The sequence below is a fragment of the Anabrus simplex genome, chromosome 11, assembly GCF_040414725.1.
Source record: "Anabrus simplex isolate iqAnaSimp1 chromosome 11, ASM4041472v1, whole genome shotgun sequence".
In the NCBI taxonomy this organism is placed as follows: domain Eukaryota; kingdom Metazoa; phylum Arthropoda; class Insecta; order Orthoptera; family Tettigoniidae; genus Anabrus; species Anabrus simplex.
Genome location: NC_090275.1, coordinates 52,008,858 through 52,026,700, shown reverse-complemented (window position 1 = coordinate 52,026,700; position 17,843 = coordinate 52,008,858). Strand labels below are relative to the sequence as shown.

The window sequence follows — 17,843 nt, the reverse complement described above, 5'->3', positions numbered from 1 at the left end:
TTTTTGATTTTTTGGTGTGACTTTCCAAGAGTTAAAAATTCATAACTTCTACAGTATTTGGACTAACTCAACGAAATCAGGTGACATATATCCTATTAGATGTGAGAGCTCAGAAAGAAAATTACAGAGGTCTAGTGGCACAATTTTAGGTTCTAGATGACATTTCATGATTTCTTTATGTGGTCCTAAACATTTGACCGGTACTGTACAGTAGTAAATAAATACATAAATAAGTTAAGGGACAGCGCCACTGAGCTAATTAAATTCTATATAAATGTTTTTAATTGTCCTGCGGTAAGAATGGAATAAATCTTGGTCAGGGTCACAGCAATCAACAAACGATGGAACCTTGAAATATCTAACAACATATTTCCGGACAGCAATGAAGACCTCAAGGTGTGACTGTATCTGGACCAACTGCCACCACTGCTAAGGTCAGTGCGTGACCACGCCCGGCCAGGATGATGAAATTCTTACGCATGATGAAGCAAGATGTAACTAACCGGATACTCCACAAATTTGTGCTTGACCTCGGCACAGAGCCCACATATTGGTATATAAACACCAGCAATGCTCCACAATGTATAGTTAGACAGATTCCCGACGTCCAACAACACTAGAACAGCCATGAAGTTCCTGGTGAGTAGTCTTCAAAATCATCATCATCATCATCATCATCATCATCATCACAGCCCGGAAGTTAGTAGGTTAGAATGCAGAATAATTTGACTCGTAGGGAAGTGTCGTCCAGCGCGCTCTTCCGTAGCCTAGCGGGTGTAACATTCTAGGCGTTCTAATAGGCTGGGCCCCTAATGTTTATGCAATTCTCAAAGCAAGACTGTCGTCCGGGCTAGTGTGTACTTGTTATTCGCTTCAGTAAGTTTGCATTCTGACCCATAAAAGCGTAAACACTCGGACTCTAATCGTCAACATCATCATAATCACCAGCATAACTGCTGTGAATGGTTTGTCCTGTGTAAGAGTCTTCTGCGCCTCGTTATCCCACAGGCACTTGATACAGTGGTTTACACCATTCCGTCATCAAACCGTGTGTGTTTGTGTTGATAGCATGTCATCTATAGTGCCTGTAGTTCTTGTTCATTTCGGCCATCAAGTAGGGGGTTCTGTGACTACCAGTGTGAATTCGGGAGATGATAGGTTCGAACCCCTCCTTCAGCAACCCCGAATACCGCCTACTCAATTAGCATTTTCTAACTGTGTACTTACTACTGGGCTCCGTAACCCTTGTCCTCGACAGCGGAACTTGTACGTGGTTAAATCGTCAGCGTGCTGGGCTTTGGTCCCAAGGGGTCGCGGGTACAATTACAATCCGGTTGGGGTTTTAACCTTTATTGGTTAATCCCGTTTTCACATTTTTAAACCAGGCAAATGTCAAATTTGTAGCTTAATGAAGACTACAGCTGGGACCTTACCTTCTTCTTTGTTGGCTTTATCTGTTCCAGATGGTGGCCTGCATCATGACTGTCTATGAATAATTTTGAAGAATTGAGCAGAATTCAAGTTTTATACCATTCTCTCAACTTTACCAACCAGTGCATTCTTCTTACACCGGACTTCGTCTACCTTCTTGCTTGTAAAAGCCGATAGTTTTGCTTGTTTCTCATGATGTGCCCGAGACTCTTTGATATAACCTAGTTTGTACGGGAATACCACAGTCGAACCGAGGAGATAGAATTTCTCCTTACTTTTATAGGGATTCTGTGAATATTCCGTGATTTGCCCAAATCCTGGGACAAAACCTGGTTACACGGCTGTTGCTGTTTAAATAGGAACCAATACTCAGGGCTGCCGATCTAACTTCATTCTTCTCTCCACTGAAAATTTGTATCAAAATATCTCTGGACATAACTGATTGGTGGATAATTTTACTTTAGCCGGTTCTTATTCACGTCAGGGATCTCCTCATGAATACCCAGGTTCGGAGATTTTCTAGGATCGTTTTGCATACTCGTTCAGTATTATCAATCGCACTGTTGTTCGCATTTTCGAAATATATTTTATATTATGGATTTTGAATTTTAATATACACGTAATAATTGAACAAAACATTTTGTGAAATATAACTTTAGCTCCTACTCGCCAATGGGAGATGCTACATGACTTGACTTGTCCAAACGCCGAAAGTCGATTTATTTCGAGATATTTACGCAAACGCAAAAGCCTTTGCATTTATTCATATTTACGGCGAAATATAAAGGGATATATATATATATATACCAAAATTATTAAAACGTGAATTTTCTTGTTAACGTATAAAAATTAGTGATATTGTCGTTTGGTCATTTGATGCTATATTGTGGTTCGTTATTTGTCTTGTTTTGTATCACTTGACTAACAAACAAAAACTTGTTATTTAGTATTTCATTTGACTTTAAAAAATTAATCGCAATGTATAATCCGTACTTTTAAACTAATTTTATTGCTACTTTAAGTACAGCATTATGTTTTGTCAAATACCACATCGTGTGTTATGTTGATCATATTCGTCTACAGACCTCTTTCACAAATGCCAACAATTTTACGACTAACTGGAACAGAATGTTTTGTACATTACAAAACGCTATAAAATGCTAATTTGAAATATTGTAAAACAGTATTCTACATAATAACAGCATACAACGTGAAATAGCCAAAGCATGCGTAATTGGGACTAAGAAATGGAGGTTAATCACTTGATACAGAACTTTAATGAGTGGTGGGTTAGTGTTTGGTCAAAATTCATTTCCCATGAAATTATTGAGAACAAATAAGCATTTTTTAAAAATCAATTTTGGTACTCCGTCAAGTGACGCAAAACACCATCCTATTGCGTTACCAAACTGTAAAGAATTGCATACGTACAATTAATGGCGTTGCTTTTCTCACTGCCTGCTATATCTTGCTACAGTAACAGACCTCGAATTTTTAGGCAGTAATAGGTTGGACTGCAAACACATTTGATTATTAGGAACTCTCGACTAGCCCGTTCTTTCGTAATGTGGCAGAAGCAACATAACTTCTCGGGGGTTCTGATGGGTCGTGCCCCTACAGTTTATGCAAGACTCATAACACAACCTTTGTGTAAGGTAGACTGTACTTGTTACCCGCTTCATCAAGGTTGCATTCTAACCTGTAAAAAAAAAGCAAACCCCATGGCGCAACAGCCCCGAAAATCACTGGCGACCGCTGCTCAGCCCGAAGGCCTGCAGATTACGAAGTGTCGTGTGGTCAGCATGACGAATCCTCTTGGTCGTTATTCCTGGCTTTCTAAACCGGGATTCTAACCTAAAAATCCGGACTCTATGCAGTAGTTTTAAGTATGATATACAGTAGTTAAGTTAGGTTAAGATACTTTATTACTTGCAATTAAATGATTATGCTTCTTTCCAGATCGTCCTCGTTCTTGTAGCCGCAGTCTACGCCCAGGAGGCCGTCGAAGACAACAGTTCCCGGGACAAGAGAGGACTGTTATTAGGAAGTCTGGCTGCCCCTAGTATTATTGCCACCCGCACCATCGCTGCGCCAACCATTGTAGCTGCTCCTAGCCTTGCTGCCCCCACCGTCCTAACCACCAATGGACTCGTCGCTAGCCGTGGTCTTGTGGGACACACCATCCTGACCAGCAACGGTCTGCTAGCTGCTCCCCAAACCATTCTTACCGCTGGTATCCCCACAACTCTAGGAGCAGGACATTATATTATCGCTTAAATAACTAGTCTTTTGTGATATGTAAAATAGTTTTATGTAATAAATAGTTAGTATTTTTTTGTTTCAACTCTCGCTATGATTATTTCTCACCAATTCCTGAAAATAATCCTTCAAAGGAATTTCATGTCACTATATTACCAAGGAAAGGAGGCAGTAATACTCCAAACGTGTTGCCTTAAAACGAATAAGTTACGTACTACTAAAGATCTCAATGGGATGACTGTGTTTAAACATTGGATCTTTTTTTCCCCCCGCTATTTGCTTTACGTCGCACCGACACTGGTAGGTCATATAGCGACGATGGGACAGGAAAGGCCTGGGAATGGGAAGGAAGCGGCCGTGGCCTTAATTAAGGTACAGCCCCAGCATTTGCCTGGTGTGAACATGGGAAACCACGGAAAACCATCTTCAGGGCTGCCGACAGTGGGGTTCGAGCCCACTATCTCCCGGATGCGAGCTCACAGCTGCGCGCTTCTAACCGCACGGCCAACTCGCCCGGTAACATTGGATCTAGAGAGGTAGACGACATTAAGCAACATTTAACGTGATCAGTACTTGGATGAATGACTGTAAGTTATTATCTAAATACTCGATCTAGCTGGAGACAATGATCAGGTAAACAGATAATCCGCTCTTGCTTAACGATCCATTCATGTTAAACCACCATGACACAAACCAAGTACATTACCAAGAAAACGAGTCAGTAGAGTAGAACTTCAAAGTGGAGTATCTTCAAAATAGAGTTGTAACATAAGGTGGCGCTTAATCCTGTTACAAATATCGTGCTCCTATCATCAAAATAACTTTTTCAGTTTTAATAACATTATCCACATAGATAACTCAGATCATAACCCTTGATCAAACCTCTCACTGGCTAACCAGGAAGGAAGGCACGCCGCAGGGTAGTGTTTTAGGCCCATTGCTTTTTGTTTTGTACATAAACGACATTTCATCTAATTTAAAGAATTGTAGCTACCATCTTTACAAGGACGACTTAAAAATGTACTGTCACTGTAAGACCCCTGATTTGCCTCATGCCATAACATGCATCAATGCTGACCTTCAGCGACTTAATGCTTACTCCTTGAAAAATTCCCTCCTTCTTAACCCCTCCAAGACACAAGCAATCATTATTGGCTCTCAAAAATTGTTGGCCACACTAAGATACGAAACTATTCCTCCAGTTATACTGAATGGTAGAGTTATTCCATTCAGCAAAACTGTGAGAAATCTTGAAGTGCTAATGAACGAAACTTTAAATTGGTCTGAATATATTAAGAATGCGTGTAAAAAAATATTTTCGATTCGGTTAAAAGAAACAGCGATATTTTACCTTGTAATGTGAGAGTCAAACTCATACAAACGCTAGTGCTTCCCGTCCTCGACTACTGTGACGTCATTCTGGTAGACGCAACAAAAGAGCAGACTTCGGAACTTCAGCGAGCGCTTAATTGTTGCCTTAGATTTATACACAGTCTGAGTTATGATACACATGTCACCCCATACTATCACACTATTTCATGGCTGAAACCTGACAAACGACGAACGTATCACATACTGATATAAATATACAGACTGCTCTCTGAAGACAGACCACAATACATTTCATCCCAGCTTAAGTGTTTGTCTTCCTTTCACAGCAGTAATACCCGCTCTAGTTCCTCCCTTTCTATTCCTGTTCACCGATCCTCTATGTGAAATAATTCCTATGTTGGGAGGAGTTCTAGACTTTGGAATTTCTTGCCTGTCAGTGTCGGTAATTCCACCTCATTACTTAATTTAAGACTGCTTGCCGAGACTACCTGCTAAATGTAGCTGACTAACTTGTATGACTGGAAGATCGAATGAATGTGAGTTAGAAAAGTGTAATGTATTTTTGTGTAGGTTATTATTTACTACGTAATATTATATAATATTATGTACCCCCAATTATATATCACTACAGTGGTTCAATGTAAGAGAGGGCCAAGAGCCCTAACTTCGCCACCTACACAGGCATAGTAAATAAATAAATAAATAAATAAATAAATAAATAAATAAATAAATAATGTTACGAGATACAGTGGTTAAAATTCTGAAAGAAAATATCTCTCACTGTTACCAGTAATATTAACGAACTTATTCCTGATCCATAAACTTTTAACAGGAGGTACATTTATGAGTCAACTATTAAAGTAGGATATCTTAAATGAGATTTTTGTTCGCAATACAAATTAATTATAAATAATTCAATTTCTTCAAATTGCTATGAGATTTTTCTTCGCAATACTAATTAATTATAAATAATTCAATTTTTTCAAATTGCTATACTGAAACTCAAAATTAAAGTTACAACATTTCAAGTAATTCCATTATTCATCATTAAATGGTTGGGTTCATAATAGAGTTTAATTAGGTGAGGCTTGCCTCTGTGTTTACCTACCTGTGAAATCAATGAATATCCTCTTCTGCCTCCTCTGGTACAATATCCTCATTGGATGTCGGCTGTCATCAGGGCGATCTGGTTCTTGTTCTCAGCAACTCGGAAAAGAGCGGGAGTACTGACCCCATGCCATTCTCGTATATTCCGTAGCCAAGATATTTTTCTTCTTCCCCTACTACTCCTTCCTTCAATTTTACCTTGTAAGGTAAGCTGAAGGAGTCTATATTTATCATTCCGAATGTTACGGCCGAAGTACTCAAGTTTCCTCTTTTTGATATTGTGCATGACCTCTAGCTCTTTGTTCAGGCGTTGGAGTACTTTAGTGTTACGTATTCTATCAACCCATGATATTCTAAGTAGGCGTCGTTAATACCACATCTCAAAGATCTAAGCTTTTGGTGGTGTTCTCCGCTAGGGTCCAAGTCACGGCACCATAAAGCAAGACAGAAAATACATAACGCCGAAGTAAACGGAGACTGAGATTTATCTTAAAGTCCCTGTGACAGAGAAGTTTGCTCATTCTCTTGAATGCAGTCCTCGCCTGTTCAATTTGGGACCTAATTTCAACAGCACTGTGATCAAGTACACTTCCAAAATTATTAAAGCGTGGAATTGCTCCAATGATGTGCCAGCTATTGTCAAGTTAACAGGTTGAATAACATCTTTGCTTTTGACCATTACTTCGGGTTTTTTTCGTGTTTAAGCGCAGACCTGCTGTAGCACTGTGTTCGACAACACAGTTTAGTAATATCTGCAGACCTTCAACACTTGTTGCAAGCAGAACAGTATCATTTATCTGCATGGATATCAAGTCCATATTTTCTGTAAGGCCCATCAGAACCCCTATAATTTATGTTACTCTTGCTACATTATGGAAGAGCGAGTGGCCGACACTTCCTACTAACCAAATTAGTTTGCAGTCCAACCTCTTACAGCATAAAAATCCGGGCTTTAATTGTGACTACGAACTGAGGCATACCATAACGCGCTTCTTATTAAATATTCATAAAACGATGGAAAATGGCAGGCATATCCAGACGAGTTGTCTGACCTATTTATTAAGAATTCTGCGGAGCAACACAGCTCCTCTAGTTATTATTAACTCATTTTATCATAATAATAATAATAATAATAATAATAATAATAATAATAATAATAATAATAATAATAATATCATTTACTTTACGTTCTACTAACTACTTTTACGGTTTTCAGAGACACCGAGGTGCCGGAATGTTGCCCCCAGTAGTTATTTTAGTTATTTTAGCCGTAGTGTTATGTACTGGAAATACTTAAACTATGTCTAAATTTGTATTTAATAACACTGGATTTAGAAAGATATACTAGTAGTATTTCTTCTAATATTTTCTTTCCATGGAATTGCTTCTTTCACTGTTGTTGTAACTGTTGTTGTTGTTGGACAATTATGCTTTAACCTTACTTTATTATAACTTATAATGTTAAGCTTCTCTCTGAAGATCCAGAGAAACTGAGAAAATCCATTATGGTCTCGGTTTCAATGACGGTGATATCCTGACATTAACCTCTCCGCGGTAGAGAGGGGCCAACAACTGTTTATGACAATTTTGTTATATGCAGACGGCTAACGAATGAAGGGACCGAGGATCTTCCGGTATAAGAAGATCCCCTCTACCAAGTGCCAACAGTCTCCTTGAGGGTGGATGAGCGGGTAGAGGTTAGGGCACTCTATTGTCCTTGGGACAGGAAATGGTCCCAAAAGGCGGAAGAACCTACAACTGGTCAACGGCATTAGGATGCGGAAGGCAACGGGAAACCACTGCATTAAGGATCCTGAAGGATATCCCTTTAAGTTAATATAGCATGGCTCTGTTTAACGTAAAATTATTATCCTGAATTTGTATTACCCCATTCGGATCTCCGGGGGGTATTCTTTCAACGTTGCTATGACTAGAAAGCCCGACAGTTTCGGAAAGATCAAAGTGTACGACAACAAAGTTCGAATTAAAGGACATCCGAAGATGACACAACTGCACTTCGGAAGATGCGTTCCATGCTGCAACATCACGTTCGGAGCTGGCTATGTGGACCGCCAGCCTCCGCCGGGAGAAGGCGCCTCAAGAAGAAGAAAAAGAATGTTAAGCTAGAAGTAAGCTCAACCTATAGTATTGTAAGCCATAGTGTTATGTACTGGAAATAATTAAGCTGTATATGAAATTGTATATGGTAACGCTGGATTTAGAAAGTTAAACTAGTAGTATTTCTCGTGCTATTTTCTTTCCACGGAATAGCTTGTTATACTCTTGTTGTTTGTTTGTTTGTTTGTTGCTGTTGTTGGGTAATTATGTTAATTTTACTTTATTATTATACTACTGTAAGTGACCATTGCCACCGAAATATCATTCAGTGCACTCTGAATCACCCAGACACAAACAGCAATCTACTTTTTGCAAACGGGAATATCGAAATTTGTTATTACATGCTTTTTTTTTCCTTTAAGTTTGACGTTACCTTGGACAGATGACGTGGAGTGACTAAATAAACTTGAAAGGAGTTTTTTAAGTAGGAAATATATTATATGAGATAAATCGGAATTCAAGAGAACAAATTGGTTCATATATTCCTTTAGAGGAAGAGAAGTTAGTGATCGGAATAATTTACCAACTGAGATGTTCGATAAATTTCCAACTTCTATGGAAGCAGTTAAGGAAATACTAGATAAGCATTAAGAAGAAGAAGCAGAATAATAATAATAATAATAATAATAATAATAATAATAATAATAATAATAATAAGAGTAATTGCTTTACGTTCCACTAACTACTTTTACGGTTTTCGGAGACGCCGATATGCCGGAATATAGCCCCGCAGTAGTTATTTTACGTGCTAGTAAATCTACCGACACGAGGCTGACGTAACTGAGCACCTTCAAATACCACAGGACTGAGTCAGGATCGAACCTGCCAAGTTGAGGGTCAGAAGGCCAGCGCCTCAAACGTCTGAACCGCTTAGTCCAGCAGATAAACAATTCATATGGAACCTGTCACCTGGGCGACAATCCTAAATGTCAAGCTTACTTCCAACATTTATCAAATCCAAAAAAATTCCTAAATTGAAATTAAATAATAATGGCGTGTGGCCTCTGAGAATGCCTTATGCAGATCTGCCTTTCGATTTGACACAATATAGGAGACCTGCACATCTTGAAAATGGAGTCCTACCTACGATGAATTCTAATGATGAAGACTGCACACAACCAGCGCTCCAGCCATCGTAATTAACCAATGAAGGTTAAAATCCCAAACTCCGGACCCTCTGGACCAAAGGCCAGCACGCTAACCATTTACTCATGGAGTCGAACAAATCGACATGATGATGATGGAAAAGATACGTTGATAGGAAGCTCCATGATATGAAAGCACAAGAAATCATCAAGATGTCGCAAATGTAGCCTATGTCAAACAGAACTTTGAAAATCACGTTTGATGCCAGCAAGTACCAAAACCCACGGAGTGAATTGATGATGATGCTTGTTGTTTAAAGGAGCCTAACATCAAATTCATCCGGCCCCTAATGGTAAGAAATGAGACGAAATGAGATGACAAATTAAAAGTCCAAAATCCTCCACTGACCAGAATTCAAAGCGCGAGGACGAAGAATGAATGGATGGATATGAATTGAAAACGATCGGTGGAACCGACCCACAGTGCCTCACATGCACAGAAGCTGGCGTAGAACAATAGTATTACTGACCAAGAGACTGCTTCTATACCACGATACTGAATCGATGATACTTGTAGTCGTTAACGGGTCCAAAATCCAGGTCATCGGCCCCTCGTAATGGTACTTATCGCTAGGAAACTAGAACCATGCTATTTGTCATTTGGCAGTACTAATGAAAAGTAGCGTAGGCTCGCGGTATTCCACACATTATAGTACTATGCACAGGTAGTGTAATGCGCACACATAACACAGACCTATGGTGTTTCGCACATTGCGTCGCTATTTACAGGCAACGCAAACCTATGGCGTTCCTCACATAGTGGGAACTAAGCATAGGCAAGGCAGAACCATGGTGTTACTCATATAGTGGTACAAATCACAGGTACTGTAAGAACCTCATCCTGATTCACACACTGCCGCTACTAATCACAATCTTATTGCGTACCTAACATAGTGGTACTACGCGCAAGTAAATGCGACCCATGGTGTTACCTGCGTGATGATACTAATTACAAGTAGTCTCATGGTTCTAATTTGATCATCCCTTGGTCGCCCTTTAGTCGCTTCCTACGACAGGCAGGGGATACCGCGGGTGTATGCTACATGTGCGTCCCCCACCCGCAGGGGGTATGGAGTGAATTGCCCAAAACGTAACGTATCCATTTATCCAATGAGAATCCACTTCCAGGGCACGTGACCAAGAACACTTTGCATTGTTGTGTTCGCTGATTTCATTAAATATGATTTAACTACCTGTGCCTTCACTGTAAACAGAGCCGAAACCGGTTATAACGACTCCTAACGGACCGTTTAATTAATAATCGTTATTGACAACAGTCACAAAATCCGGTTTCTTCTTTTGCTAAAATGTCATATCTGTAAGTATTATACTGTACACTTACATGGTTAACAGAATAAAATTATTATTCTTTTTTACCGCTTTCCCCACACCCGTGGGGTCGCGGGTACGAACTGTGTAGCAAATGGGGATTTGGCCCTGTTTTACGGCCGGATGCCCTTCCTGACGCCAACCCTATATGGAGGGATGTAATCACTGGTGGTTGGTAGTGTAGTGTGTTGTGTGAATATGAAGAGGAAAGTGTTGGGACAAACACAAATACCCAGTCCCCCGGGCCAGAAGAATGAATCCGAGGCGATTAAAATTCCCGACCCGGCACGGAATCGAACCCGCGACCCTCTGAACCGAAGGCCTCAACGCTGACCATTCAGCCAATGAGTCGGACGGTTAACAGAATAAAATTAAAACTTTAAAAATCACGAGTGAAATAACTCCTATATTTGTGGAGTGGGACTTTCTACAGATTACGTACAGCAATAATACGTCAGCAAAATACAAAATAATAAGAGAGGAAAGATGTAGCAACATTGTAAACTGATCAATAATATCACGTACGATCTTGGCTAATAAATGGGATGTTCTCTCTGTTCTTCCAGATTATAAAAATCGTCGAATGTGATTTACCCAATTCCTTCGCGACGCTGACGTGTGTTTCCCCATACACTCTTTTTAGAATTTGCTTTACGTCGCACCGACACAGGTAGGTCTTACGGCGACAATGGGATAGGAGAGGTCTAGGAGTGGGAACTCAGCGGCCGTGGCCTTAATTAAGGTACGCCCCAGCTTTTCCTTGGTGTGAAAATGCGAAACCACAGAAAACCACCTTCAGGGCTGCCGACAGTGGGATTCGAACCCACTATCTCGCGAATGCATGCTGACAGCTTCGTATCCCAAACCATGAGGCCACTCGCTCGGTATCCCATTTTATAATCGCTATAATATTTGTGACACGTCTTCAATACTGAACACTTTCCCTTTGTTTTGCAACGTCTTGACAACGATACTTACCTTGACTATTTAACAAACAGACTGATTTGAGATCTACAGTCTATTGAAAACAAGAGTTTGAAAATAAGGTTTTCATTGTTGCCTGCAAACCCCAAATGCTTAACAGACAAAAATTAACATTGGAAGTTATAGTCGATACATTTCTCCGAAAAGTGAAACAAATACGCCGTTATATACGATATGTCGTAATAAACGGTTTCGATTTTGATCATTGCAAATTCTAATAAACTCAGTTTCCTGATAATTGCACAGAAATTTATGACTTTGAGATGGAAGTATTTAGAGTTTCAGTGCCAAGAAGTAGCGAATCCAACCTTTTTGCATGAATATCTCTTAAACGGATTTCTTTTTTTTCTTTTTTTTTGGCTAGTTGCTTTACGTCGCACTGACACAGAAAGGTCTTATGGCGACGATGGGACAGGGAAGGGCTGGGAGTGCGAAGGAAGCGGCCGTAGACTTAATTAAGGTACAGCCCCAGCATTTGCCTGGTGTGAAAATGGGAAACCACGGAAAACCATCTTCAGGGCTGCCGACAGTGGGGTTCGAACTCTGGATACTGGCCGCACTTAAGCGACTGGAGCTATCGAGCTCGGTAAACGGATTTTTAAAACATATATGTATATACATATCGATACGGCCATCTGTGGGCCACGTTTACACAATCTTCCTTCTGTCACGCAGACTGATACCCTTCTCTTTACACTCTCGCCAAAGATTCTTGAGTCTTTGACTTCTTCTTGCTCGTTCTTCCACCGAGATGTTCCGTGGCTTCGCATGTTGCTCTTCAGACGCATCCCTCATTCCCGCAACCTTCTTCCTAAATGATGTCCTTTCTTTTATATCCTCCTCTTTGATACCTATTTCTGCACCTGTGTAAGCCATCGAGGTTGTTTTTTCCACTTTTCCTGCAGAAGAAGTATCCTGTTGGCCAATCTCTCAGGGTTCATTCTTTTGATATGCCCATAGAACGTCCGTCTCCTTTTCCCCCTCACAGTCGTGATTATTTCTACTGTCTTGTAGAGCTGCAAATTCGATCTTAACCGGAATGTGTTTGGGTCACTCGTCGACTTTCTTGGGCGTAAGATTTTTCGTAAGAATCTTCTTTCTCTTTTTTCAAGGACTGGGTCAGCTATCCTCGTCAAGGTTCCTGGTCCATAAAGACACTCTGTTCTAACCACTGTAAAACATATATGCTTTGTACAACAATGCATTAATTTTATCTGAATACAATGAAAGTGGTCCACCTCTGTGGTGTAGTGGTTAGCGTGATTAGCTGCCACCCCCGGAGGTCCGGGTTCGATTCCCGGCTCTGCCACGAAAATTTGAAAAGTGGTACGAGGGCTGGAACGGGGTTCACTCAGCCTCGGGAGGTCAACTGAGTAGAGGTGGGTTCGATTCCCACCTCAGCCATCCTGGAAGTGGTTTTCCGTGGTTTCCCACTTCTCCTCCAGGCAAATGCCGGGATGGTACATAACTTAAGGCCACGGCCGCTTCCTTCCCTCTTCCTTGTCTATCCCTTCCAATCTTCCCCATCCCCCGCAAGGCCCCTGTTCAGCATAGCAGGTGAGGCCGCCTGGGCGAGGTACTGGTCATTCTCCCCAGTTGTATCCCCGACCAACAGTCTGAAGCTCCAGGACACTGCCCTTGCGATGGTAGAGGTGGTATCCCTCGCTGAGTCCGAGGGAAAAACCGAACCTGGAGGGTAAACAGATGATGATGATGATGATGATGATGATGACAATGAAAGTGGTCAAATGAAACAACCGTTGAAATTTTTCACTCTGAGCGTTTATCCCCTGTACTGTAAAATTTTGCTTTTGGATTTCGAGCCTTTTGGACACAAGCTTCTCAGATGTAGGTGACTGATTAATTGATTGATTGATTGATTTATTGATTGATTGTGATTGATTGTGAATGAATGCATTAAGAATTAAGCCTATCTAAACTGACTATCAAAGTCATGCAATTCATTTTGTATGAACATAACTCTACAAAGCAATGCAGTCTGAATGCCTAACACATGAAGATGAAGGATACACGTTGACATATATTGAGGTAACTCTACAGACTTAAAGACTGGTGACACCCAGTGATGTCGCCTTGAGACTAAAGATCAGTTCAGCAATATTGTCCTAATACCATTATATTTTAAGAGTAGTGCATATGAACGACAGGTAATGAGTCCTTGGGCGTATTCCTCGTGTTCTACCCCCGTGTTGGAACCGGGTATATAAGGAGCAGGCTCCAGACAGCCAGCATCAGTCAGCTGTTACCGGCAAAACAACACCAACAACAACAACCATGAAGTTCCTGGTGAGTATAATAATAATAATAATAATAATAGTCCGCCTCTGTGGTGTAGTGGTTAGCGTGATAGCTGCCACCCCCGGAGGCCCGGGTTCGATTCCCGGCTCTGCCACGAAATTTGAAAAGTGGTACGAGGGCTGGAACGGGGTCCACTCAGCCTCGGGAGGTCAACTGAGTAGAGGTGGGTTCGATTCCCACCTCAGCCATCCTGTAAGTGGTTTTCCGTGGTTTCCCACTTCACCTCCAGGCGAATGCCGGGATGGTACCTGACTTAAGGCCACGGCCGCTTCCTTCCCTCTTCCTTGCCTATCCCTTCCAATCTTCCCATCCCTCCACAAGGCCCCTGTTCAGCATAGCAGGTGAGGCCGCCTGGGCGACGTACTGGTCATACTCCCCAGTTGTATCCCCCGACCAAGAGTCTGAAGCTCCAGGACACTGCCCTTGAGGCGGTAGAGGTGGGATCCCTCGCTAAGTCCGAGGGAAAAACCGAACCTGGAGGGTAAACAGATGATGATGATGATGATGATGATAATAATAATATTAATAATAATATATTTCAACAAGAAGAGTGGCGTACGCGGTAGGAAGTTCGCGTTCTGAGACCCGGTTAGAGAATTTAATTCTGGCGCAGTCTGTTCGTATTTGAAGGTGCTCAAATACGTCAGCCTCGTTTCGACAGATTTATCCGCACAGAAAAGAACTGTTCCAGGATGAAATTCTGGCACATCACCGTCTCCGAAAACCGTGAAAGTACGTAGTTCATGAGACGTAAAATAAATAATACTATTATTAGAAATTAAATTTCCTTACAATAGGAGTGTATCCTAAGATAAAACCCACACTTGCATGATAGCTTTTAAAGGTAGAGAATATTTTTTTTTAGCGTCTTAATTTTCTGGTTTGCTGTTTTCACGTCTCCATTCTACGGTGCAATTAAAGTAAACTCTAGAAATGTTCGAGGGGAAAATAGTACTGGCAAGCTGTTTCATAGCTGCGTCTCTGTTAGTTTAATGAAGCTGTAGAGGGATGTGAGGCTAGAATTTTTGTCTTCACAATATTGTATTAAATTCAAACCAGGGCCCTGAATACATATGACGTCGAAATAATATCCTATTTCAAAAATTTTAAAATGAAATTGAAAATTTGATGTTTTTAGCTAAGGTAGTTTTGGATGATGAATGACGTACATTACAATATTTTCCAGCGTGAAGACGTTCGCTTCTTGTACGTAGAACGTTTTCATACAACTTACTTATGCATACTACCTGAAGGTGCAGTGCAGTGATGTATATAGAATTGTTTCCTGCATATTACGCATGCATACTGCCTAAGCATGGTACTGCGGGTAGTGCAAGCCGAGGGGCAAACGAAGCTACTACCTAATTTACAAACATCGAACTATAATTGAAGCTCCTCCCTAAGAAAAACAATTCGCTAAATTTTACGAACAGCGGACATTCATTTCTGCCTTTCGTAAGTTTATTTGTTCTTATCTCCCAGACATCCTGTATATATAAAAAGCAATGACGGCCCTTGGAGGAGTGGAAGTTAAAAATGTCCACTTTTCGCTACTTCGGCACTAAGTGGCATAGTGTGGTTCCTAGAAATTAACCTTGTACTTATTTTTGTGACAGGCTGAATCCACCCCAGAGCCATGTGCCGCTTCAGAAGTGGAAATTTCACTTCTTAAATTTTTCGACTTCATGATGGGGCATTGAAGCCACGTCTTTCCGCATGAACCACCTCGGCCAGGCAGACCCTAATAAAATGATATAAGCCAGAACTTCACGTCTTACCTAGAAAATCAGTGATTTCTTTCTGTGAACACTTGCAACTAATTGCATATATTGCAGGAGTAATAAATGTCTAACTATTAAAAACCACTCAAAAACTTTTGCAGAAGTCATTTTTAAGTCGTTGCAAGTCATACCACCAAAATCGTTTGACAGATAAGCCTCTCTCTCAGATCAAAACATAAATTATACAACGGTTTTTCTTTATATATTTCGCAGTTAAACTGAAATAGGCTACTTTTCCTTGTCTTTCTCAGTTATTAACCATGAGATCACTGAGTTAGTTTCTTCTTTGTGGGTAGTTCTAATTTTACCCTGAAGGTAGTACAAACAACTGATATCTGTAGTATTGGACTTAGCCTCGAGATAGTCTGCTATCAACAACGCACGACAATCAGACAGTCATAACAAATATTACACTAATAGACTGGATTATTTGGCAGTGTGTGGGTAGCATTTCACCCGGGGAGTGCCATCTGGGCTCGTCAGTTGGACTGGCAAGCTTTTCCAAGACACTAGTTCTCCTTCTGGTGGTTTAATTCTCCCCTTGGGCCACCATTCGGTCCACATTACACCCACCTAAATTTCACCCTCTTATTCCCCGTTTATTGATTCAAATTTTATATACATGTATTATTTACAGAATTTTTAAATATGTTCACACTGGAAAGGAACGCATTGCAATAAATAGAAATATGTATTAGTGTATATTTACATAAATTTCTAATTCTTTTCGACTATATTATCCTCATATTTTCAACTTCTTTGTCAGAGTTCTTTGTCTTGACGTGAACTTGAGTTGTCTTGTCTTGACTGTTCTTCTTTGGATATGTTTTACATGAAATTTCACGGGATGAGTACTGTTCTCTTGTCTGAGCTGAAAAATGTGATACTATTTTAGTGTTTGTTTTTCATTCCTTTTCCTGAAGAGGTAAGGCGGGCCACTTAGACGGTAACGACCACTTTATAGCCTGGAGATGTGTAGCGGTGATTTGAGGGAGAAGTGAAGAGTGAGAAAAGAGCGACAGTGGTCTATGAATAGGAACTGTCCCAGCATTTCGCTTTAGTGAGGAGAATGGTTGATGATGATGCTTGTTGTCTAAAGGGGCCTAACATCTAGTCATCGGCCCCTAAGAAGAAAACGGAAAACCACGGAAAGCCATTCTCAGGACAGCCCCTGTCAGTCCGTATGCAGAGCTGTAGAGCAACGGACCAGCCGTGGCCATTTGTAGGCCAACGCCTACTCTGCAACCACCGATCAATTATTTTTGTTGTTGTTTTTAAAGGCTTAATTCCCCGCCCTGATGGGGTGGTGCGGGTCACCTAAAGGAAAACACCCTCTTTCTAACCGGGATGTTATTTCTATCTGTCTGCACTAGTTTTCATTCCGTCCCTGAAGGGAACGGCGGGCCTCCTAGACGGTGACGCCAACTCAGGCCGGGAGATTTGTATCGTAGAAGATGTGCGGAGAGAGTAAGAAGGTTGGCGGCCGTGGTCTATCCTAGGAACTGTCCAGACATTCGCCTTAGTACTGGAGAATGGAAAACCACGGAAAACCATTTTCAGGACAGCCGACAGTGGGGACCAGCCCCTCTCCGTCTCCCGGATACAGAGGCGTAGAACCACGTTAGAGCCGCGGCCAACCCTTCTCTGCTCGGTCGCCCGGTCGGAGTGCAGAGCTGTTGGACAACGGACCAGCCATGCCCACTTATGAGCCCAGACCCACTCTGCATTTTTCAATCTCACCGAATTAGCAGAAAGCACTGTTAACCTGCTAAAGGAGAAAATATTCTCATTAACATAAACTTGTTCGCCCCGTCGAACTACAAGGCATTCACAGTCGCAGATCAAAAAATAGCAGCAATAAAAGAATTATTAGGGCTCATGACGGTAGAGTTATTTAATTTTTGTTATATTTTTTATCTGAGAAATGACGCTTAATTGGCAGAAAGTTCTTTAGGGGAAAAGAGTGCGTCGAAGTGAAGACTTAAATCAATTTTTCCCCCAAGAAGTGCAATAGTCACACAAAGGGATATTGATAAGA

The 17,843-nt window shown here is 41.1% G+C and overlaps 1 protein-coding gene across 1 annotated transcript; it reads left to right on the top strand.

The window, feature by feature from the left end:
• The first annotated feature begins 459 nt into the window (after positions 1-459).
• LOC136883571 (uncharacterized) lies at positions 460-3,708 on the top strand. The gene is made up of 2 exons (XM_067155963.2): positions 460-639; positions 3,391-3,708. The coding sequence occupies exons 1-2, from the start codon at positions 628-630 to the stop codon at positions 3,706-3,708; spliced, it is 330 nt and encodes a 109-aa protein (XP_067012064.2). The 5' UTR covers positions 460-627.
• Positions 3,709-17,843: the final 14,135 nt, after the last annotated feature.